We start from the raw sequence: 23,958 nt of genomic DNA, 5'->3' as shown, positions 1-23,958 counted from the left end.
GCACTGGAGTGTGTCTGCTTTGGTATTTCAGCAGGAAAAGGCTGTTTAAAGGCCTTTTCTGTAGCCTTTACACACAGGAACTTGCTCCTGGTGGTGGTTAATATTTCACAAGCCTTGAACCAGAAAACTAATGTGGCTAATTGTGTGCGTTCCTGTCATTCAAGCATAGCCTGCCCTGAAAAATGACATTTTTCAAGCTCTTTCTGCAGACCACAGACTCTGAGCCCTGGAGTTATTAATGAGGAGGGGGTGGGATTTTGTTCCAATTGCCTGTGGTCCCCACACAGGTTCTGGGAGCATCCTCAGATGCCCAGACTGGGTGTCCCCAGCACCTGTGGGTGCTGCAGCCTCATCCTGCTGTGGTTTGCAGCACAGCAAGGTCATCATTCCTTATTTCTGCAGCACAGCTCATTAGCTGAGAGAGAAAAGTGCTGCTTCTGGGAAACAGGTTATCCCAGAGTAACTCCCAAACCTCATTCCATGGGAAAAAAAAAGCTCACCAGAGCTCCAGCTCTGCAGGATTCACTGGAAATTTCAATGGAAAGATTATTACAGAGCTGGCCTGGCCTGACTGAACATGTGCACTGAGTTTATTCCCACTTGCAGGAAATATTTAGGATTATTCGTATTTGTTACACTGCTAAAAGTGTCATCAGAAGGGAGGATTTTCTTTGTAAAATTACCTTGAAATTAAAGCCATACTAATTAAGAGAGAGAAAACATTTTGGCCTGTTACAAAGTAGGAGGAAGAACTAGAAGAGAAAAATATCATTAAAAGCCTCGCAATATTTACAGAGAGAATCCTTTACCATAAATGCTGAAAATTAAGTGAGATTAATCCTCCTTCCAAAATTAAATCTGTGAAGTCCAGAATAAAATGGAAGTAATGAGAAACTCAGCTTTCAGGCACAAGAGGAGGAAAAAAAATAAAGATAATTTTTTTGAGAAAAACCTTGAAAATTAAGTACAAGGTTTCTCAAAATACCAAGAAAAGAGAAGGCTGAAGGAGGAAAAAACCCTCAATGTTTGTCATACAAGGAAAATCTGATTTTGTGAGGAGCTCAGCAATGTCTGCAAGCTGGCATGTGAAATGCTGTTTGTTAAAAACAAAATAAAAATTAAAACTCAGCAATAATAAAGATAAAAATTCAAAAAATTAAATTAAAAATGAATTATGATAATGATGATTGTAACACTTGCTCCCAGTGTAAACTCCCAGGTGCTGACCTTCAGCTCCTCCAGGTCAGGCCTCTCAGTGTATAACAACAATAATAATAATAACAACAATATTAATAGCAATATTAATAACAAAATTAAAAATAATAACTATAATTAAATATATATAGTTACATATAATTATATAAAATTATATAAAATAAATAATCATATAATAAATTACATTTATATTAAATTATACAATAATATATAATTTATAATCAATAATTATAATTCTATATTATTACTGAATTTTATAATGGAATTTTAGAATTATAATTTTAGAATTATTATTTATAAATTTTATTATTTTTATACTATGTAAGTAATAAAAATAAATAATAATTATAATTAAATTATAAGTATAATAACGATGCTACTGATGATTTCTGCTTGCTCCCAGTGCCAATTCCCAGGTGCTGACCTTCAGCTCCACCAGCTAGGGCCACTCAGTGCAGACCAACAACAACTATTATTAACAATAATAACAACAAGAACAATAGTAATAACAATAATAGCAATAATAATAGCAATAATAATAGTAATAATAACAACAACAACAATAATAATAGTAATAATAGTAATAATAGTAATAATAATAATAATAATAATAATAATTTTACAACACTGATGATGATTTCTGCTTGCCCCCAGTGCCAGTTCCCAGGTGCTGACCTTCAGCTCCTCCTGGTCAGGCCTCTCAGTTGAGATTAATAATAATAATAATAATAATAATAATAATAATAATAATAATAATAATAATAGAAGTATAACAATGGTTCTACTGATGATTTCTGCTTGCCCTCAGTGGCAGTTCCCAGGTGCTGACCTTCAGCTCCTCCTGGTCAGGCCTCTCAGTTGAGATTAATAATAATAATAATAATAATAATAATAATAATAATAATAATAATAATAATAATAATAATAATAATAATAATAATAATAATTTTACAACACTGATGATGATTTCTGCTTGCCCCCAGTGGCAGTTCCCAGGTGCTGACCTTCAGCTCCTCCAGGTCAGGCCTCTCCAGGCACACCACGGCCGCCAGCAGCTGCTCCTCGAGGCCGTGGCGGGTGACAGAGAAGTTGATGAGGGTGCACTGGGCCTGCAGCTCGGGCTGGAAGTGGGGGTTTGCCAGCTTGGTGTGCAGGATCAGACGGAAGGCAGGGTGCAAGGCACACTCCTTGTCCCCAATCCTGATGTACCTGGAATTTCAGCAAAAGGAGCAGCAGGCACAGGGGTCTCAGGCAGTGGCAGCTGCTTGGTGCTCTTCACAGAAATTGTCATTTATGCAAAGTGTTTCGTACTGGACAGACTTAAATCAATTCTGATTTGAGGTAAAAACCCCAGAGAATCTCCCCTGAATTTTGGATCCTGTTTAAAGAGGCTCAAATTTTCTTGTGCCTGGCAGCACAACCAGTCCAGCCATGAACTCTCTTGGTTTTGGGCAGAGGCTGAATCCTGCCTAAAACTGGAGGTGCAGGGAGGAAAAGCATCTCAGCCTTGAGCTTTTCACTGCTCACAGCTAAAACTACCCAGTGTTGGCTCTGGCCAGGCCAGCTCTGCAGCTGTGCTGAGCTTGGCACGTGAAGCCACATGTGGAGAGTGGTGGCTGCCATTCCCAGGAGGTGACATCAGCCAGGAAAACGCAGCATCCTCCTGCTCTGCACTGCTGCCATGGAGCTCACAGACCCCAGGGAATTACAGCATTCTCTGAACCCAGGTTTAACCCAGCCCAGAAATGCAACCATGCCCTGAGTGGTATCCAGAGCTGTGGCCAGGGAGGGGATTCTGTCTCCGGGGAGACCCCACCTGGAACAGTGCCCAGCTCTGCTGTGCCCAACGTAAGAAAAAGGACAAGGAAGTGTTGGAACAATTCCAGAGGAGACCTGGCAGCTGATAAAGGGACTGGAGCACCTCCCCTATGGAGCCAGGCTGGGAGAGCTGGGAATGGCCAGCCTGGAGAGGAGAAGGTTGTGTGGAGAGCTCAGAGCCCCTGCCAGGGTCTGGAGGGGCTGCAGGGGAGCTGGAGAGGAACTCACCAGGAACTGAAGTGACAGGACAAGGAGGAATGGTTCAGACTGAAAAAGGGAAATCCAGGTTGGATATTGGGATAAATCCTTCCTTGGGAGGGTGGGGAGGGCTGGCACAGGGTGCCCAGAGCAGCTGGGGTTGCCCTGGATCCCTGGCAGTGCCCAAGGCCAGGCTGGATGGGGCTTGGAGCAAACTGGAACAGTGGGAGGTGTCCCTGCCATGGCAGGGGTGGCACTGGATAACGTTTAATGTCCCTCCCAACCCAACCCATTTCATGATTCTATATTAACAAAGCCCACGGGAACCAGAGTCAAAGAGAAACTAGAAAATGTTTTTGGGGATGCACTGGGACTGTTGTGGGAATGGTGATGTTCCAGAGGGAGTTTGAATTCACTTCCCAGTCCAGCATCACTCACTGGGTGCCCTCCTGGCCCCTTCGATTGCTTTTGGAGCTGCAAATCCCCCACTAGAGGAAGCTCAGAGAGACCCTGCCAGACCCCACAGCAAAACCATTCCTGCTCTGGGACTGGCAGCATCTGCCTGGAGTCTGGGCTCAGGCCCTGGAAACACAGAATCCAGGGACTTTCTTTGTGATTTATGACTTAATTTCCCTTTGTTAGCAAAGATGTGATTTCACAGGGAGTTTTGAGAGCAGGGATGCACAACAAGGGGATGCCTGAGTGTTCCACTGGAGGGGGGCTCAGATTTGCCACCCTCCCCTGCTGCACCTCCTTCTCAACATCCTCCAAATATTCCAACCCTGCACTGGGACCAACCCTGCCTTTCCATGCTGCAGCTAAACCATGCTCAGCCACCCTTCCTGGGATGCTTTCCCCAGAAAACTTCACAGACAGCTTGCCTTGCCCACCACCTTCCAACAGCCTGGGATGTTTTAGGCAAGCAGGGAAATAATCCTCAAAGGAAAAAGAGCTCCCTGATTGCCTCTCTTGCTGACCTCCTCTTGGCTGGAGGTGACCAGAACCTGACCTCATTAAGAAACATTTGATATCCTTGATGCTGAAACCTGTAGCTGCATTTCTAAACACTGTGCAGTGTTTGCTAAAATTCAAGGCTACTCTTACTTCCTAACAGCAGCAGCTATTTTGGTAATAATTCGGTGTCAGAACAGCCATTTACAGACCCCAAGGTCAGTGTACAATGGGAGAATTACAGGTCTCTGTTTTACACGAGGTTTGAATGAAGCTGTGAAATGAAATGAGAAATCCAGGTTGATTTCCAAGCCATCCTGTGGCTGAACTGCCTGTGATTGCCTGATTTAAAATGCCCTCACTGCTGAAGGCAGGATGTTAAAGCTGCTGGATGGGAACACCTCCGTGCTGAGGGCAGGAACAGAGAGCACAGCAGCCCCCAGCCCATATCCCCAAACCCCCCAAGCTCACCTGCCTTTCTTGATTGTTTCTCGCCCCAGTAATGGCCCCAGCACTGGATCCACGGATTCCTCCAGGTTCTCAATCAAAACCAGGTCTCCAGCAGCCAGGGCTTGTTCCAGAGTGTCCAGGTACCTGTGGGAAACAGCGCTGGTGCCTCCTGCAGCAGAGCAGTCACTGTCAGTGAGGAGGGGACAGAGGGACCCTCACTGCCGTGCCAGCATTTGGGGAGAGAAGGAGGGGTAAGGTGGTGGCAGTGCTTGGTGCAGAAAGTGGCACTGCCAGAGAGAGTCCTGGCTGTCCAACAGGGAGAATGAGGCTCCCAAGGATGAGCAGTGACCACTGAGTCTGGCCCAGGCAGCCGTGAGCAAAGCTGGCACAGCCTGGAGTTATTTTCAGCACGTTGTTTCCTCCAGAGCCCACTGGTGCAAATCATCTCAAAGCAAGGATGAAGAGCAGCTTTCAGCTCTGTTTTGCCCAGGGTTTAGGGTCATGCTTAGGACAATGTCTTTCCTGCCAAGGAAATAGAACCCTGTGCCCAGGGCCTAAGTGGAACAGGGATGCTCAGCTTTGGGATGTTTCCTACCAGGAAGGGCTGGGCCAAGTGCCTGTGCTGTGTCCTTCAGAGCTGCCCTGCACTTCCCCCAACGCCTCTGCCAAGAGGGGATCAGGACCCTGGGCAGGAGGGAAGGATGCTCCAGGCACTTGTGCACCTGAATCACCTCCACTGCTCAAAATTCACACTCCTCATGTAAGCCACAGCTCAGGGGCTCAAGAGGTCACAGAAGGATCTGAAACAAAAGTTCAGAGTGACTTTTAGGCTGGACCTTTAGAGGAATGTGCTGATCCAGTTCAACCCCCAGCCCTGATGAGCAGTTTTTCTGGGTCCAGGGGTGTTTTACACAAAAACAGTCAGAGGGAATGACAGAGCTGCCCCCAGAGCTGTTCACACAGCCCTTCCTGAAGGTGGGCCCTCTCTGTGGGTTTAGATCTCTTCCAGCAGTTGAAAGCCAAAAGCTCCATCTCCCAGAGGATGAAACATTCCCTGAATTACTGTAATGGAGCAGTGATGATGCTTTTAGTCCTCAGGTCTGAGACAACACAGCAAAACACTAAATTCTCATCTTTAAAGCCCCTGCCAGCCCAAAGTATGGCCAGGGAGGGGAAAAAGGGACATGGTATTGGCACAGCAGGGATGCTACAGGGTCTGCTCCTCTGCTTCCATCCTGCAGGTTCAGATTTAGGTGCCTCTTCTGGGATCCTTGCTGTTCCACAGAGAACTTGCAGTAACTGCAAGGCAGGGTGAAAAACAGCCTTATTTTGATCCCACGTGAGACCAGATCCCAACAACTCACTGTTGTTTTCTCTGAGGAAAGCAGAGGAGGCACCAGCAAAACAACCTGGCTAACCTCAGAGGAGAAAACACGAGCAACCCCAAGGCATCTCCAAATCTACGGGAATTTGAAACACCAGGCCTGGGTCACTCTGCTCTGCATTTGGGAAACAACCCCAGGGCTCCCATATCTCCACAGGGATCCCACTCGGGCTGCCCCACCCTAGCTGGGGTGAGGAGCTGGGGCTCCTCACTATGGGCAGAGATGGGTGCAAGGGGACACAGCAGAGAACCTGTCTGCCTGGAGATGAGAGCCAGGCCTGGGGAGGCCTTGCCATGAAAGATTGATCCAGATCCGTGCAGGGGGGCTGCAATGAGAATGTCCAGCTGGTGGGAGCAGCCTCAGCCCAGCCGGTCTGCAGGACATGGGGACGTCTCCAGACCCAAACCCTTTCTCCAAGAGGTAGGAAGCTCTGGTCATCCTTCTGGATGAAACTAAACCGGGACATGACACCTACAGGGAGCGCCACGGAGGATGGGACCAGTTGTCCAGAGAAGCTGTGGCTGCCCCATCCCTGGAAATGCCCAAGGCCAGGTTGGACAGGGCTTGGAGCAACCTGGAGTAGTGGAAGATGTCCCTGCCCATGGCACTGGATGGGATTTAAGGTCCCTTCCAACCCGAGCCAGTCTGGGATTCTGCAATACTCAAACTCAGCTCCCTGCTCACTCCATCAGCAGCCTCAGAGGAGTTTCTATAGTAACTGAGCCAAGCACTGAAGAGACCCTTGCTTTAATGAGAAATCCCTGTCATTTTGGTAATGAACATAATGTGAGCAAGCAGGGTGGCAGGTTTCCCTGGATGTGAGTGCCTCAGACACCACAGCTGAGTGCCCAGAGCTCACCCAGCGCCAGGCAGGCACGTCCCACGGTCACTAGGTGAGAAGGATGATTTTACCCCTTCTGCCCCGCCCGGATCACCCTCAGCGCTTCTCCGTGGCTGCTTTTGATCCATTTGCTGCCCTGCAGCTGGGGGTCCACCATGAGGGGCCAGCGCTCACAGCTGCTCAGGATGGTGGCGTTCTCGGTGGACGTGCGGTCGGCCGGCAGGCCCTGGTTCCGCCACGCCGCCACGGCCGCGTCGTCCGCCAGCATGGACAGCGGCTCCAGGCACGGAGTCACGGGGATTGGCACCTGGTGGGAAAACAAAAAGGCTTCCTGGTGATTCCAAGGGAGGCTGGCTTAATAAAAAAGTGGTAAGTCACATTTATCTGTGTCAGCAGCTGTGCCATCAGGAGGTTTGGGGGGCAGGGAGGATTTTGCTGCTCTGCACCGCTCAGGTGAGACCCCCAGAGCTGCCCCAGCCTGGGCCCAGCACAGGCAGGAGCTGGAGCTGCTGGGGAGAGCCCAGAGGAGCCACGGAGATGCTCCAAGGGCTGGAGCCCCTCTGCTCTGGAGCCAGGCTGGGAGAGCTGGGGGTGTTCACCTGGAGAAGGATCCAGGGAGAGCTCAGAGCCCCTTGCAGGGCCTGAAGGGGCTCCAGGAGAGCTGGAGAGGGACTGGGGACAAGGGATGGAGGGACAGGACACAGGGGTTGGCTTCCCACTGCCAGAGGGTGGGTTAGATGGGATATTGGGAAGGAATTTTTGGCTGTGAGGGTGGGGGGACCCTGGTACAGGGTACCCAGAGCAGCTGTAAGGGGATGTTCAGTGGAGCCCTGGAAGGGGAGGGTCAGTGGGTCCCTGAAAGGGGATGTTCAATGTTCATAAAGAGTTCTCAGAGCCTTCAAGGCCAGGTTGGACGGGATCTAGTGGAATATGTTGCTGCCTGTGGCAAGGGAGTTGGAATGAGATGATTTTAAGGTGCCTCCCAGCACAAAGCATTCTGTGGTTCCATGATTTACCAGTGTTTTCCCATTCTGTGGAGTACTTCCCACCTGGTTTTGTTTCCCAGTCCTGTTGTGAATGAACACAACCTCTGCACAAACAATCCCAGGGGTTTTGCCCCCCACAGCTCCACGGGCTGGGGTCACTCCCTGCCCTGTTCAGCTCCCTGACACAGCTTGGAAAGACAGAATTAACAGAGTTAACCCCTTCCTAAAGCTGCTGTTGTGTTACAAACCAGCACCAGCAGCTCCAGAAACACCTCTCTGACAGGGGAGGCCATTTCTGGGTGTGACAAGCAGAGTTACCTGTGCCAGGTGTCTGAGCAGAATGGGCCTTTCATTTCCATTGGAATTCCTGGCACTTCCCTATTCTAAGCACAGTTAGGTCATTTTTGAAACCATGTCTTAATGAAGTTTCTGGCTTAGTGTTAGGAAATGCAGAATGAAGTTTTTCTCTCTCAGCCTAAGGAACTGTCTGCTTTGGTCAGCCCCTTGATTTGGGCATCTCTGGGACCTTATTTAAAAGCTTCTTGGCACCATTTGTATGTTAAAATTAGTAAAATATTAAAAAAGTTTCAAGCACCATGGTCTCCATCTGCTCCTAACAGCAAGACATGGGTAAAACCAGCTGAGAGGCACGGCCAGCACGACCAGAGCTTGTGTCCAGAATGAAAAAACACCTGGAGTTTGTCCAAGCCTACTGGAGAGCTGGCAGTGAGCTCTGCCTGATCCAATTCCATCTCCATATTCCCCCCTCCTTCGTGGCCATGGACAGAACTGCAGAGCTGGGCTCTGTGCTTGGGATTTTCCCGTGTACATGGAGGAACTTCACCGAGCAGGGACACCACATTTTCCCCAGGAAGGAGTAAATGGCCACGTCCTGACCCTCACTCCTGCTCAGTGAGGACACAGTGATGTCCCTCACCTGAGAGATCCCCTGTGGGCACCAGGATTTATGGCCACATTAATCCTATGGCTTCTCAGAGGAATCAAGACTTACTTCTAGCTGGTGCAAATAGGGCCTCCAGATGCCATCTAGGAGGTCCTGGCGGTATTTCCTGGTGAAGTAGCCCAGGTAGGAGATGAAGGCTGTGATCAGCAGGACGTCTCCACACAAGGTGCTCTGCTGCTGTTTGAAGTCCTTCACAGCCTCAGCCCACCTCACATTTTCAGAGGCAAGGCCCCCAACCTGCAAATTCCCAAGTCAGATTGATCATTCATGCAATCATGGAGTGGTTTGGGTTGGAAGGGACCTTAAAGTTCACCTCATCCCACCCCTGCCATGGCAGGGACACCTTCCCCTGTCCCAGGCTGCTCCAGCCCCAGTGTCCAGCCTGGCTTGGCCCAGCTGCTCTGGGCTCCTGTGCCAGGGCCTGCCCACCCTCACAGAGAAGGATTACAGAGGTCTTTAAGCCCATCAGCTGTTAATTGCCTTAACACCACAGATTCCCACCTCATTACACCCTCTCCCACACAGAGCACTCCTCCGCAGCCACAGCCTTCAGTATTTCACACAATTTATTATCGCGCCAGGTACGTGGGATTTTGATCACAATTCCCTTCACATTCTGTCAAGAAAATGCTTCCTCCTACCTATTTTTCATCAGCATCCAATGTCCAGAAAGTGCAGCTGGGGCTTTGAAGAGGGTTCAGCATCTCCTTATGAAATAAATTACCTTTACACCCACAGATCACTTACTTGACCATCGGTACATTTTGGGGTACTGTTGGAATAGGAATGGAATGCAGCCTTCAGCTTACAAGCCAGAGAAACCCAAACCAGTTTTGAGTTGACCTCACGGGTCTGAGATGGGGAATGCCAGATTTTACAATGAAATTCATGATTGCAGTCTCCTGCTGCCAAAGAGAAACCTCTCTTGATGTACAGCCCAGAGCAGGCACAGCTCCCCTCTGCTCACAGGTTCTGTCACCAGGGTCAACCAACACCTTTTATTTTTCCTCCTCAGTCCACGGTCCACACAAACTGATGGCTGTTACTTCTTCATGTTTCTCATTTTCACTAAAAACACCTCTATATCTTTCTCTTCTGCAATTCCAGCTATGGAATACTGACATGGCACCGTCCCTTTCTCCAGGCCCCTGTTCAATGTGACACAGGCCCGGCTCTGACACCAATCCCTCTGACAAGCCCTAGGAGCACCTCTAATAACTCATTTCCCTAAACTGGGCTATATTGCCATCCCAAACTGCTCTGCAGACACAGATCCCCAGGATGGGAAGGCAACACCTTCACTGAAATTCACTGTCACACCTTCCAACCTGACCAAGTCCTGTTTCCAGCAGAATTCCAGCTGCCTCCTGAGGGTCAGAGCCACCTTCACGTTCCCAACACCAACTCGCTGCCGTTTCCACGGTGTTGGCTGTCCTACAGACACTCCAGATCAAACAGCTCTCCTTCCACCCTCGTGTACCTCCTTCCCCCAGATAAACAGCCAGGATCTCCCAGGCCAAGATGTTCTTGGGTTCCCCTCTGGAGCCCCCAACCACAGGCCCAGCTCTGTCCTGGGAGCGCTGCACACACAGGCACAGCTCTGGACACAGCTTCCAGCTTCCCACAGCTGCAGACTTCAGCAGCTGTGACCCAGAGTTTGTGTCCCTGTACTTAACAGCCTCTGATGATTTCTGACTTCATGACCTAGCCTAAGCTGCTGTGGGCATCAACCCAACTTTTGGCACCTACAGCATCCCGTGGGCAGGAGATGCACAGTTCAGCTGAGCTTTCTGTGTAAAAGTACATCCTTTGATGTGCTGCCTGAACTTTTCAATTGCTAAAACGTTTGTCCAGTGCAAAACCAGGGAACAATCCTGCTGGCACCAGCTTCTCTGCACCACTCAGGATTCCAAGCCCTCAGTACCCCTCTGCTGTCTCCTTTTCAGGTTGAAGAGCTTTAGCCTCTTCAATAATTCCTCACACAGAAGCAGCCTTTTGATTCTCCTTGCAATCTTTATCTGCACCGAGTGATGCAATCTTTATTATCTGGTTTCTTTTATTGTTGCTGTCTCTGCACCATTTCCCATTCTCCTCTGGCCTTTGAGGTGCAGCAGAGGGGGTGGCAGTAATGCTGCACATTCAAGATTTATTTAGAAAGTATTCATAGAGCAAGATGGGGATTTTTCTGTTTTGTTCTCCCTTCTTTTCCTAACAAACCCTAATATCCGGTTTCAGATGGGCTTTGGGTTTGGTGAGGGCTTTTTGCTTCTGGGAGCACAGAGCTCACAGCACTCTTAACTCCATCCTTTCATTCCTAAGTGATAACAATCAGCTCAGCATCACTTACAGGGCATGTGAAGCAAAACCTCATTTCTCCAATGTACTTTACATTACCTTTATCTGCCTGGTGTTTCATCCCTCCATCACTTGGGACCGTTTTTACAATTCATTATAGACAGTTGGCATCATCACTGTGGAGCTGTGCGACCTCCTACACACCAGCTCATTTCTGATTCATGGAATCACAGAATCACCGACTGCTTTGGGTGGGAAGAGACCTTAAATCCCATCCATTCCACCCCAGCCATGGCAGGGACACCTTCCCCTGTCCCAGGCTGCTCCAAGCCCAATGTCCAGCCTGGCCTGGGCACTGCCAGGGATCCAGGGACAGCCCCAGCTGCTCTGGGCAGCTTATTCTGATGAGCGCAAGAACTAACAGACACCTGCAAAAATAGCTCTGATAACCTTTCTGCCCTGCCAAAACTGCCCCCTTGGATCAAGGAAAACTGCTTCTGGGAAGTTTGACCCCTCCCAGGAGCAGAAAGAGAAGCCTCAGATTTTCTTTGCCCCACCTGACCTCAGAGCTGTCCCCAGATCTGCCCTAGCCGAGCTGCTGTGCACAAACATGAGCTCCTCACAGAGCTGCAGAGGTTCCCCAGTGCCTTTTGCTGGTCTCAGACTGTGCTGATGTCCCTTTTGCATTGCTGGAAAGATACTCATGGTAGGATTAGGACCACAGCTGCCTTTCCTAGGGCTGCACAATGTGAAGGGCAAAGCCTGACCCAACACATCCAAACCTCCCTGGCTGCTGCATTGGACTCCTGGTTTAGGGGTGAACAATCTGTTCTCAACCCATAGGTATCTGCATCTGGCATCACTGAACTTCATCCCCTTCCTGTGCTTCCCATGTCTCGACCATCCACTTACTTCATCTACAGCAATGCTGAGGGAATTTCCAGTTTTACGTTCTCACTCTTGGAAGTTTGCCTTTTCACAGAGAGTTATATTCCTTACAGCGGAATGAAGGCTGGAAATCATCGAGGATCAGGCAGCACAGGCTATACCTGCCCTGCTCCTCCTTTGTTCTGGACAGGCCCCACTCTCAGCCCATGAATCTCATCCCACTTCTTGAAAATGCACTGCTTTGAAGTTATTGGCCACTTTTAAGGATCATACATAAATTATCCTTAATCTCAACTCCAGTTACAGGGCAGAGTCCAGTTCTTCCATCTTTCCTTTGTAGTTTTTATAGATGGAGCATCCATAGGTCTTCCCTCCAGTCAGCTTGAGGTCAACTCCCATATTAATCCCACGGCCCCTCTAAAACAAAGAAGTCTTTATTGATCTGATTTTCCTGGAACTCTGAGGTGCTACCATACTCCTAATTAATTTTTTCAGGTTACTTTTTATCTCCTTAGGTCCCGGAGGTCTTTTCTTCTCCTTTGTTCAGATCACACACTGCTGCCACTTTTAATACATTCAAGATATCTCAGGTGTCTCCTACCTCAGGTCCTAGAAGTCATTGGAATTCTTTTTATTTAGCAAGAGGCAAATTAAAAGCTACTCCTTGGATTACCTTTGGCTCTTTGATAATGACAGAGAGTGCACAACCATTCCTCACCCATCTTGTGCACACCAGTCATGATTTGTCACATCTGTCCCCTCCACACCTTTTCCAAAATGAAGAGCCCTAATCAATTATGTCTCTCCTCACATGGAAGTGGTTCTGTGCTTTGTTGTAGCTTTTCTAGGCTGCCCACAGCCTGCTTAGACAGGGTGCCCACACGTGGGATGACAGACCCAATACAATGACGCTTCACTTCTCCTTCCTGAGGTTTTTTCTACCAATTAGTAATATTCAATTTGTCTTTTTTCCTCCTGTCAAGTGCCACACTGCTGTTCCTGAGAACTCTCTGCAACAACTCCAAGAGCTCTTCTGTGAGTGATAATAGTGCAATTAGGCCCTATCCATGTAACTGCATGATTACAGTTTGTTTTCCCTGCACATGTTATTTAGCATTTGTCATCACTAAATTTCCTCCTCTGCCTTAGCACACACCCACTCACAAACACCACTCATCAGCCAGCCTCCCCTTCTGGTGCACAGATCCTGTCCCCTGGATGCTGGAGCATCTTCCTTAGGGCACCTGACGTTGATGAGATGCCAGTCTGGCACTGTGAGAGCCAGGCTTGCCTCAATCCCCCAGGTTCATTTGGCAAGCCAAAGCATCGCTCTCCACGTCCGGCTGCATTCTTTACACAACCTCAGATGTGTTTGTTTCAAACTCTGGGAACTCATTTCTACCCACAGCCACACCAGTGACCATCCTGAATGCCAAACGAGCTGCACATCACTGAGGGCTGCCAGGTGCTACTCCTAGATCAGAGCCAGGATGGCACGGGAGGTGAGTGCAGGGCACAGCAGTGAGGCTGAGCCAGCAGCTCCTTGCCCACACTGCAGAAATGATCAATTGCTGACAGTGTAAAATCATAGAATTGTTGAGGCTGGGAGCTGTTCCCATGGCATGGGGTGGGGAAGAGATGTAACCAGCATGGTTTGTGGCATGGTATCACACAATCACAGAACCATGGAATGGTTTGGGCTGGAAAGGACCTTAAAGGCCACCCAGAGCCACCCCTGCCATGGCAGGGACACCTTCCCCTGCCCCAGGCTGCTCCCAGCCCTGTCCAGCCTGGCCTTGGGCACTGCCAGGGATCCAGGGGCAGCCCCAGCTGCTCTGGGCACCCTGTGCCAGCCCTCCCCACCCTCCCATGGAAGGATTTCTTCCATATATCTAAATTGAATTTCCCCTCTTTCAGTCTGAATCCATTCTCCCTTTTCCTGTCACTACAGTTCTTGATGCAAAATCCCTCTCCAGTTCCTTGTAGGCCCCTCTCTAAATATTTTGCATTCTGACTTGGAGGAGACTGAGGATTTTAGAGAGCTTTTCACTCTAATTCTTGTCATTTCAGAACCTGCAGAGCTATGTTCACACCTTTGTTTTTATGATGCCAATTTTGACTCACATCCTTTGGCCCAGCAGTACCTGCTCACACATTTAAGCCCCAAGAAGGAGGCGAGAGTTGTGACAGCAGCAGAGCCAGTCACTTGAACGAGCAGAGCTGCCCTGGCACATGGAAACAAAAGCATTTTCCATGCTGGAACTCGCTGCAGTGCAGGAAACATCTCCAAAACCATGAGGATGTGCTGTGTGCACAGGGCCCAGCCCAGGCCGGGTCCCTCGCTCTGCCAGCACTCACCAGGCGGTTGGCGAGGGCGATGGTGCAGGCTGTGGCTTCAGCCTCCTGCTGGCACTGGACTTTGTCTGACGTGGCCTTCTCAAACCTGGCCGTCAGCTTGCCCAGGTTCTCGTTGAGGCGCTGCGGGTGGAAAACAGGAGAAGTCAGGAACAGCATGGGTTTAACAACTTGGGAACAATGCAGAGCTGTTGGAGGAGTCCAAAAGGCCATGAAGACACTCCAGGGGCTGGAGCCCCTCTGCTCTGGAGGGAGCTGGGGATGTCCAGCCAGGAGAGCAGAAGGCTCCAGGGAGAGCTCAGAGCCCCTTCCAGGGCCTAAAGGGGCTCCAGGAGAGCTGGGGAGGGACAAGGAGTGGAGGAACAGGACACAGGGAATGGCCAGAGGACAGGGATGGATGAGATATTGGGCAGGAACTGTTCCCTGTGAGAGTGGGCAGGGCTGGCACAGGGTGCCCAGAGCAGCTGGGGCTGCCCCTGGATCCCTGGCAGTGCCCAAGGCCAGGCTGGACATTGGGGCTGGAGCAGCCTGGGCCAGGGGAAGGTGTCCCTGCCATGGCAGGGGTGGCACTGGCTGGGCTTTGTGATCCTTTCCAGCCCAAACCATTCTGGGATTCTGTGGTCCTGAGGCAAACCCTTGTCCAGAGCTGGTCAAGCTCCAGCCCAGCCGATCCAGCCAGGGCTGGCACCAGGAGCCAGCACAGAACAGAGCAGGGCTGGGCTGTGCCACTGCTTGGAGCTCATGCCCTTGGCACAGGCAGAGGCAAAGGATGCACAAAATTAATTTATTTGGGGCTTCTGGCTGAGCCCTGATGATGAGTGCTCTGGCTGAGCAACGAGCAGGCAGCTGAGGAACCCAAATCTGATATCTCCTGCTGCTACAGCCCCTTGTCTCTGACCAGTCCTTGAGGCTCTGCTGGTTCCCCAAGTGTGCTCAATTCCCCAGGGGGCTCCTGGAGTTCTGCTGAGCCATCTCCAAGCCATGCCCTCACACTGCTCCCAGCAAGGAATCTGACCTTGAATTGAAGGGCTCTGCCCTGAGAGCCACCCAAGAGTGTGCCAGGAGCCCCCAGTGAGGTGGGTCCATGGGCTGGGAGGGGCAGGAAGAACCCAAAGCACCCACAGAAAAAACTGGAGAGCCTTTTGCTCAGACAGGGCTGTTCACACTCAGATCTAAACCAAAGCAACAGCTCCCACAAGCACTTGGAGCATTTCACTTCTGATAAGAGAAGTAATAATTGATTTTATCTGTACCCAATGCAGACTGCTTAAGGCTAAACTGCTTGTAAATCACTTTAACATTGAGTTACACACTAGAAACAAACCTGAAAATGAAAAAGGATTATATTAGAGATCTCTGCAGCTCTCCTGGATACTGGCAAACACAAAGCAGCCTCTCCTTGACCTGCCTTGGAACAATAACACAAAAAGTTTCTGTCCCTGTGGATGTACGAGCCTACAAAGGTTCATATATACCATATCCCAGTATAAAAGCACGATCTGATCATTGAGTTTCTATAGAATATATGCATATATCTGGTTTGCAGGGCCCCAGCAGGGGCACACAAATACAGATGTGTGCAGCTGTGGACACACCTCTCACTCCCACCTCCAGCAGCCCCAGGTGCAGAACACTCAATTCCCAGGCAGGCAAAGAAGACAGAAAGTCCTTAATGTTTTGGAGAATTGGAATTTTCTCATTTATTAATCAAAATGAGTATAAGACAGCTTGGGGCCCAGCTGAGATCAGGTATGAATCAGCACACAGCAGTGAAGCTATCCAAGATATCCCAGATAAGTAAGGATATACCTCCACATCCATCCCACACTACCCTGCATCATTCCCTGTCTGCAGAGAGAAGGCCCCTAAACCAGGCAGTTTTGTAAGAGCATGCCAGAGGAGTGCCAGTAATCTCCCCAAAGATTGCAATTTTCTTTAACAAAATCCCACTCCTTTGAAAGGAGAAAAAAAAAAAGGCATCTCAGGCATAAAAAGCTGTGGAAAAGAACAGCATAAAGGGATGAAAAAAGGTGCCCAGCACATCTGAGGTGGGAGAATTAGACACCAAAGCCCTCTAAATCCATCCCTGCTTCAGGTGCCTCCTTTCATCTGCAGCAGGAAGGGGCGACCAGAGAGTTCAGCACCATTTTCTTGTATTTTTAGTTAAAAAGTGTAGTAAGCATTTTAAGAACGATAAGCCCTTGAAAACATCAAAAGAGTGATGTGTTTTCTAACAGGGTGAGGTGCTGGTGGAAGGGGTGAGGGAAGCAGAGGGATCTCACTCTCTGGGACCCTGCCCCTGCTGTGGGTCCAGCCCGGCCACAGAGGGGATCCCACTCCCAAAGACAGATCCCAAAACCTCCTAAAACCAGACAGGTTCTGGAGCAGCTGCTTCCCCTTCCTGTTCCTAGCAGGTATCGTGCTGGGAGGGAGCAGGGAGGAAAGCAGAATAAAGCAGGATGTGTTTTTACATAGAGATAATTTTCTGAAGGAAAATGATAAAGGCCTCACTCTAAAATGCACTTTTAATCATGCTGTAATTTCTTCTATTCAGGGATATTTTTTTATTTTTTTAAGTAGCAAAAACCCAAATAACATCCAAGATGTGCTGCCAGGGAGCTGTGCCGTGACAAATGAGGCTCCTGCAAGAGCAGTTGTCATCCTGCAAAACCAGGGACTGAGTGTGCAGCCAGCCCAGCTCTGTGCTCCCAGCACTGAATCAGCCCCAGTTCCCAAACCCTGCCCTGTGCAGAGCACTGGGAACACACTGGTTTGAGATAATGAGTTTTCTCAGGATCCAGAGAGGAGGTAAATTACATTTAAAAAAAAAATAGGTAGGAATAATAATGATTCCTATTTAGCCTTCCTCTTTGGGTGCAAGCAAGGCTGGAGAAGAACAGAGGAAATTCAGAAAGCAGCAATATTCTGTCACAGAGTCATAGAGTGGTTTGGGCTGGAAGGGATCTTAAAGACCAGCCTTTTCCACCCCCTGCCATGGCAGGGACACATTCCCCTGTCCCAGGGGGCTCCAAGCCCTGTCCAGCCTGGCCTTGGGCACTGCCAGGGATCCAGGGGCAGCCCCAGCTGCTCTGGGCACCCTGTGCCAGGGCCTGCCCACCCTGCCAGGGAGGAATTTCTTCCCTTTAACTAAGCTAAATTTAATCTCTTTCAGTTTGAAGTCATTTTCCCTGTGTCCTGTCCCTCCATCCCTTGTCCCCAGTCCCTCTCCAGCTCTCCTGGAGCCCCTTCAGGCCCTGCAAGGGGCTCTGAGCTCTCCCTGGATCCTTCTCCAGGTGAGCACCCCCAGCTCTCCCAGCCTGGCTCCAGAGCAGAGGGGCTCCAGCCCTTGGAGCATCTCCGTGGCTCCTCTGGGCTCTCCCCAGCAGCTCCAGCTCCTGCCTGTGCTGGGCCCAGGCTGGGGCAGCTCTGCAGGTGGGGTCTGAGCTGAGCACAGGGACAGAACCCCCCTCCCCTCCCTGCTGCCCACGCTGGGGCTCAGCCCAGGGCAGGGCTGGGTTTCAGGGCTGTCAGTGCAACAGGAGGGGGAGAAAACCCTGCAACCCCCAAGCCTTTGCATTCCCATCCCTGCTTTAGCACACAGGTACTGAGCAGCAGCTCTGCCCAACAGAGAGGATTCCCCGCAGGCAGGGACAAGCAGGACAGGTCCCTCCAAGGACACTCACGGCAATTTTGGCCTTGACAGTGGCCAGCTTGTCCTGGGCCGCTGCCAGCTCAGCATTGGCCCTGTCCAGGGCCTGCCTCTTGGGCTGCACCTCGCAGAACACGCGGTGGAAGCGCACGATGTTCAGCACCCACGAGCACAGCCCGGCCGCCGCCGAGGACTTGGTGGCCACGAACTCGGGGTTGAACTTGGGGTCTTGCAAATAGGGTTGGAGGGCTTTGAGGCAGTTCTCGTGGATGTTCTCCTTGTTGAATTTGATCAAGGAGTCCAGAAAGCCGTCTACCCTTGCCATGGCCACTTTGGCTGCTTTCCAGCTCCTGTCCTTGGGGATCTTCCCTCCTGGGGCCGTCAGCACCATCACGGCCGCGGTGACGTTGGTGACAGCAGAAGGAGGTGACCCAAAGGACCTCAGCTCCGTCAGATTGGTCTGAAAAGGGGAAAACAAGGTTGTTAGATAAAAATGAATGGGATTTCTTTTCACTCTGCCACTAATAGAGTCAGGCTCCCAGGCTATCAATCTGATAAATTTGGCTCCTCTCGGCCCCAGCAGTGCTGCCTGCAGATCTCTGCTCTGCATGTTTGCAGCACACCTGCTCCATTCCCTGCTCCTGACATCCCACCTGGGGCCAGCACAGCATGCTGCTCCTCCCCAGGCTCCTGGGGGAGCAGGAGGTTTTCTGCCCTCTCAGAGGATTGGGATAAAGAAGAATGACACCTATAGAAGTAACACTCAGGCCTCTAAAACAACCTTCAGAGCTTCCCTTCTTGCTCTCTCCTACCCAGGTGAAATGCCAAAGCCATCCTGTGATTCCCATATCTTGCAGCCCTCAGGGTTCAGGGAATGCAGCTGCTGAGAAAGCCCAGGCACCCTCACAGGGCAAGCAGCACTGGAGGAGCCAAAAGGGCATTTTTGTCTCTAACTCCTGATTTCCCAAGTTTTCAAACTCTCTATCACTCCTGGCTTTGCATTGTTTTTATTTTGCAGGTGCTCTGCACTGGGTCTGTCACAACCCACACACCATTCATCATTGTCCATATAACAATTACCTCAATTATCATCCATATAAATGTAATTATCTCGTATAGGTATAGATTTATCTCTCCATAACACTTTAAATAGCTTTGTCTCAGTCACTCTCACTGCCACCAGCCCCTGCAAAAGGCATTATAGCAGGGGACAGAGGGGCCGCAGCAGCTCCCACCCACACAGCCAAAGCCAGGCTGAGCCAGCCCATGGTCACTTCTTGACTCACATGGAAAAAAAAAGGAAAGTTTGAACTGTCAGGAACACAGAGAGAATTAACCCTGGCAAGGCTGAGCAGGGCCAGCTCTCCTGAGAGCAGTGTTCTGGAGGGTTCTGGAGGCACTGGAAGGGATTATTTAAAGCATCACAAGGATAATCCTCCCAGCACAAAACCAGGAGTGGGTTCAAAGTGCAGCCTATGAGGAGGAAACAGCCTGGACACGTCCCCATGGCCATGGCTGCTCTTCTTTTGCACTGGCAGGTGACACCATCACAGAAATGTCCACAGATCCACATCCTCACTGACTATATGGATTTATTATTGGATTCTACTCAAAAGCTCTTTCTACTCTCTGTGCTCCTTGTCAGTGTTGTATATAACCCTGCAGTCCAAGGAAGATGGCTGAGATAATTGGGCAGAAACTGTACAAGCACACATAAACATTGTTGATTATTCATGTCAGGGAGCAGGTTGGGCTCTCTGATACATCTCCAGTCAGCAGGTAAAGGAGACCATGGCTTCCACTGCTCTGCCACTGCTGCTTTACAGTTCCCTGGAGAAAATCCCAGCATTTCCCCCATCTTTGCCTAATGAGAGATTCTACAGCTCCAGCACGAGCCTGGCACTGACGGAGAGACAAACAATTTTCCTTTTGCACAGTCCTTTCCCTCCCACGAAGGAAATCCAGAGCACAGGTGTCTGCAGCAAAGCTACCTCCTTTCCAAAAGCCAATCCAAGAGAAACCCCATTCTGGATGGCTCCAAGGTGCTTTCCTGTCCCCCAGCAGGACTGAGCCCTGGTTTGAGGCCTTGCTGTGATTGGGGGTTTTCCAGCTGTGGTGTTCCAGCTGTGTGCAGTGGGATGATGCTGTCCCAGGACACTGCAGGAACTGCAGACCAAAACAAATTGCAGGTCCATCTCTCAGGCACATCAGAACCACAGAATGAACCAGGTTGGAAAAGACCTTTGAGATCATCAAGTCCAACCTCTGACCTAACACCACCTTGTCAACTAAACCATGGCACTGAGTGCCACATCCAATGGGAACCCCTGGAGCACCCTTGAAGGACAAACCCTCCAAGGCACAGGAAGGCCTCCCAAAACCAATCTCCTGCATTCAGAGCAGTGCTTATCTCCTGATCACACCAGTGGCATCTTCCTTTGGGCCAGCTTTGTCTGCTCCTCTCCATGGCAATGAGCAAAGGAGAACATGGTGCGGCCTCGTGGGTGTTCCAAGTTCCACCAGGAACCTCAGAATCAACCAGGTTGGAAAAGATCTTTGAGATCAGCAAGTCCAACCCATGACCCAACACCTCCTCATCAGCTAAACCCCAGCACTGAGTGCCACATCTTTCTTTAAACACTGAAGCGCCAGCAGGGAGGAAGCTGGAGGAGGGACAATACAATGCCCAGAACCTGGGCCATCAGTGACACAGCTTCTCCCACAGTGTGGAGGAAAAACACTGGGAATCCTCACCCTACCTTGTTGAGGGTGTTGAGAGCAGCCTGGGCAGCTGCCAGGGCAGGCTCAGCCTTGGCCAGGTCCTCCTCACAGTCCTTCTGCTTCTGCTCGACCTCCTGGGTGATGAGGGCCACCTTCCTCTCCTCCTCATCAGCCACCGCCTTCTTCCTGCTCACCTTCTCCGTCTCCACCCCCACCACCTGGATCAGCTTGTCAGCATCCTCGTTCTTCTGCTTCAGCTCCACCTCTTGGGCTGCCAGCTTGGCCTTCAGCTCATCCACCTGCAGGGCAGAGATGGGAGCTGGACTGCCCTGCCTGCTCCTCAGTGCCCAGCACAGGCTCCCACCGCAGCGGGACCCCGGGCAGGGAGGGCCTGGCTGTCAGCACATCCTGCTGATGCCTCAGTTTCAGCTGTGACATTCTCCAGGTTCTGCCCTGCACTGGTACCTAGCTCTGAACTCCACACAAAGTGTCAGCAAGGTCTCCTCACAGCTCAGGCACACACAACAATCCTTCTCCAGCCCCACAGCCAAGGACACCGCTGCAGCTCCAGGCCCAAAAAGTGCAACCAGCAGGGAATTGAGGAGAGCAACCTGGGAGGATGGGACTGCATCACCTGCAGCTGGAATTGCACAATTCAGCCCAAGCTGGAAATGGACCAGAACTGATCCAAGTGTGAAACTCCTGAGCCAGGGCCCATCCTGGCTGCAGCCACGGCCGGGCTCTTGCAGTGCCCAAGGTGCATCCTTGGAAGGGCTTTTAATAAATCCCTGCTTTATTCCTTTAACCCTGCCCAGCCCCTGCTCCAGGAGCCTCTCCAGGCACCACAGGGAGAGCAGGATCTGCTCCAGGAGCCTCTCCAGGCATCACTGGCAGTGAGGGGAACATTTCCAGCTGTTGGCAAGAGCCTGCTGCCCCTTTACTCATGGGTGTGACCCACACAGGGCAGGAGGCAGGGAGGAGCCCAGCAGAGCCCAGCTCCAGCAGCAGGCACGGCTCTGGGAGCTGGCCCAGACAGAGGGACTGAGGTAACACAGACACTGCTCTGGCCAGGACCCAGTGGGAAGTAGGAGGAAGCATATTTCAGATGTCCTTGGGATGGTTTCATACAGCCCTGGAGCCCCACCACACCGCAGGAGATCACTGAAAACACAAAGCCATCAGCTTTGGGCACGAGCTCTGATGTCACCTCCCCTGAGCAGAGGTGTGTGGGTGCTGTGCCTTGCTGGGGAGGTGACAAGGCTGCAATTCAGCCACACTTCAGCTTCTCAGCCTTACCAGCAGGCACAAGGTGGTTTGGAGCAGGACCTGTGCCCAGCACAAGATGGTTTGGAGCAGGACCTGTGCCCCAGGAGCTCCCTGAGCCCCCTGCTGACCCTGGCACACTCTGCCCTCCCCACCCCTCCAGCCTGGGCTCCAGGCACAGGGCAGGGCCAGCACCTGCTCTGAGACCATGAGTCCTGCAGGAATCACAGAGACATGGAATGGTTTGGGTTGGAAGAGACCTTAAAGATCATCCAGGGACACCTTCCACTGTCCCAGGCTGCTCCAGCCCCAATGTCCAGCCTGGCCTTGGGCACTGTCAGGGATCCAGGGGCAGCCCCAGCTGCTCTGGGCACCCTGTGCCAGCCCTGCCCACCCTGCCAGGGAACAATTCCTTCCCAACATCATTTTTCACCCCAGAAAGATTGCAGTTGGGGTCTGCCAACAGGTCCAGCCCTTGGCAGTGCTCTGAGGGTACAGGGGCTTTAAATGTGAAATCAGATGAGCCAGAGAGGGGACATCCCCTTGAGCTGGCAGCCAGGAGGCCACCAGCATGGCCGTGGTGGCCACTCCTCACACCCTGCCCACACACAGGAGCCCTCAGCAGCTCCTGCACGGGGGGAGGCTCACACAGGCTCCAGCAGACAGAAAACCTCCTGCTGAAATCCCCATTTCAGTGAATTTACCCACACTCTGGGCAGACCACAGAGGCTTTCACTGCCTGATCTTAGGCTCATAAAGATTTGCTTAGAGCTCCTGGGGTACATCTTTACCCACACAAAAATACTCACAGGCAGGGAAGCCAGACTGGTTTTGGCAATACCCATTTTGATACCAGAAGGGAGAGCACAGCCTGCAGTCCATAAGATGAAGCTGTTGACATTTGGCATTGGCTTCACGTGGAGAGCTGTTTTTCAGGACTCTCCACACGCCCTCCATCCATCACCATCCCCTGCTGGCTGGCTCTGTGGGACTGCTCTCCCCAGGACAAAGGCAGGGCTGTAAATCCAGGCTCACATAATCCCTTCGTGTGACAGAGCCAGCAGCAGCTCCTTGTTCAGTCTCTGGGGGCTGAGTTGAAATGGGCTCTGCTGATGGCTGATATGGCTGTGACCTTCTGCCCAGAAATAGCTTTTGTGTGCTGGATGCACACACAGACGGGAGCTGCAGGGCTTTACATGGCCAGGACAAAACAAGCAGGGGATTAAAATCCACGGGCACTCAACAGCAGCACAAAGGGCAGGTGTAAACTCAGCCCTGGGCAACAGATGATGCCCTGCCAAGCACACAGCAATGGAAGGGAAAATGACTTTGTCAGGATTTTAAAAAAGCAAGAACGCTGCAGAAGAGTTTGCAAGGGCCTGCAGTGACAGGACAAGGGGAAAGGACTTCAAACTGAAGGAGGGCAGGGTTAGGTTGACTACCAGGAAAAAAATCGTTCCCTGGGAGGGTGCCCAGAGCAGCTGGGGCTGCCCCAGGATCCCTGGCAGTGCCCAAGGCCAGGTTGGACAGGGCTTGGAGCAGCCTGGGGCAGGGGAAGGTGTTCCTGCCATGGCAGGGGGTGGAAAAGGATGCTCTTTAAGATCCCTTCCAACCCAAAGAATTCTGTGATTCTATGAGAAACTTGTGAGCAGCTTCCTGAGCGCAGAACAATCTGATAAGCAATTAGTAATGTGAGGTGGAAAGGGAAAGAGCAAAGCAAATGAGAAATTCAAGGGTAATGTGCTGTGACTTCATCAGGGAAAGGAAGGGAGAAGCCCTTGCCTACAAGCAGAACAGCATGAGGAAAATTATTAAAGAGAAGAAAACCTGGAGGGCAGACTCCCAGAAGACTCATTTTATCTGATTGTCCCTGCCTTGTTTCAAGAACACAAAATACATCAAAAGGTCAGCGATTAATTGATAGCAGCAGCCAGGCTGGAATCTGGAATCCAGTGATGCAATATCAACCACAGCCATCC

The 23,958-nt window shown here is 50.8% G+C and overlaps 1 protein-coding gene across 1 annotated transcript in view; it reads right to left on the bottom strand.

Annotated features, from left to right (window-relative positions):
• DNAH9 (dynein axonemal heavy chain 9) overlaps positions 1 to 23,958 on the bottom strand; it is a 150,357-nt gene that overhangs the window by 56,427 nt on the left and 69,972 nt on the right. Inside the window, exons 49-55 of the mRNA XM_088065604.1 lie at positions 20,755 to 21,015; positions 18,030 to 18,455; positions 14,350 to 14,469; positions 8,857 to 9,045; positions 6,930 to 7,165; positions 4,654 to 4,776; positions 2,220 to 2,424 (exon numbers count right to left, since the gene is read on the bottom strand). Of these exons, the coding sequence (XP_087921730.1) occupies positions 2,220 to 2,424; positions 4,654 to 4,776; positions 6,930 to 7,165; positions 8,857 to 9,045; positions 14,350 to 14,469; positions 18,030 to 18,455; positions 20,755 to 21,015 (1,560 nt within the window). The remainder of the gene's footprint in view (positions 1 to 2,219; positions 2,425 to 4,653; positions 4,777 to 6,929; positions 7,166 to 8,856; positions 9,046 to 14,349; positions 14,470 to 18,029; positions 18,456 to 20,754; positions 21,016 to 23,958) is intronic.

This window comes from Pseudopodoces humilis, chromosome 21 (genome assembly GCF_049639895.1).
Source record: "Pseudopodoces humilis isolate 2021_Gansu_Grassland_sample_001 chromosome 21, ASM4963989v1, whole genome shotgun sequence".
Lineage (NCBI taxonomy): Eukaryota > Metazoa > Chordata > Aves > Passeriformes > Paridae > Pseudopodoces > Pseudopodoces humilis.
This window is presented reverse-complemented; position numbering and strand designations above follow the sequence as displayed.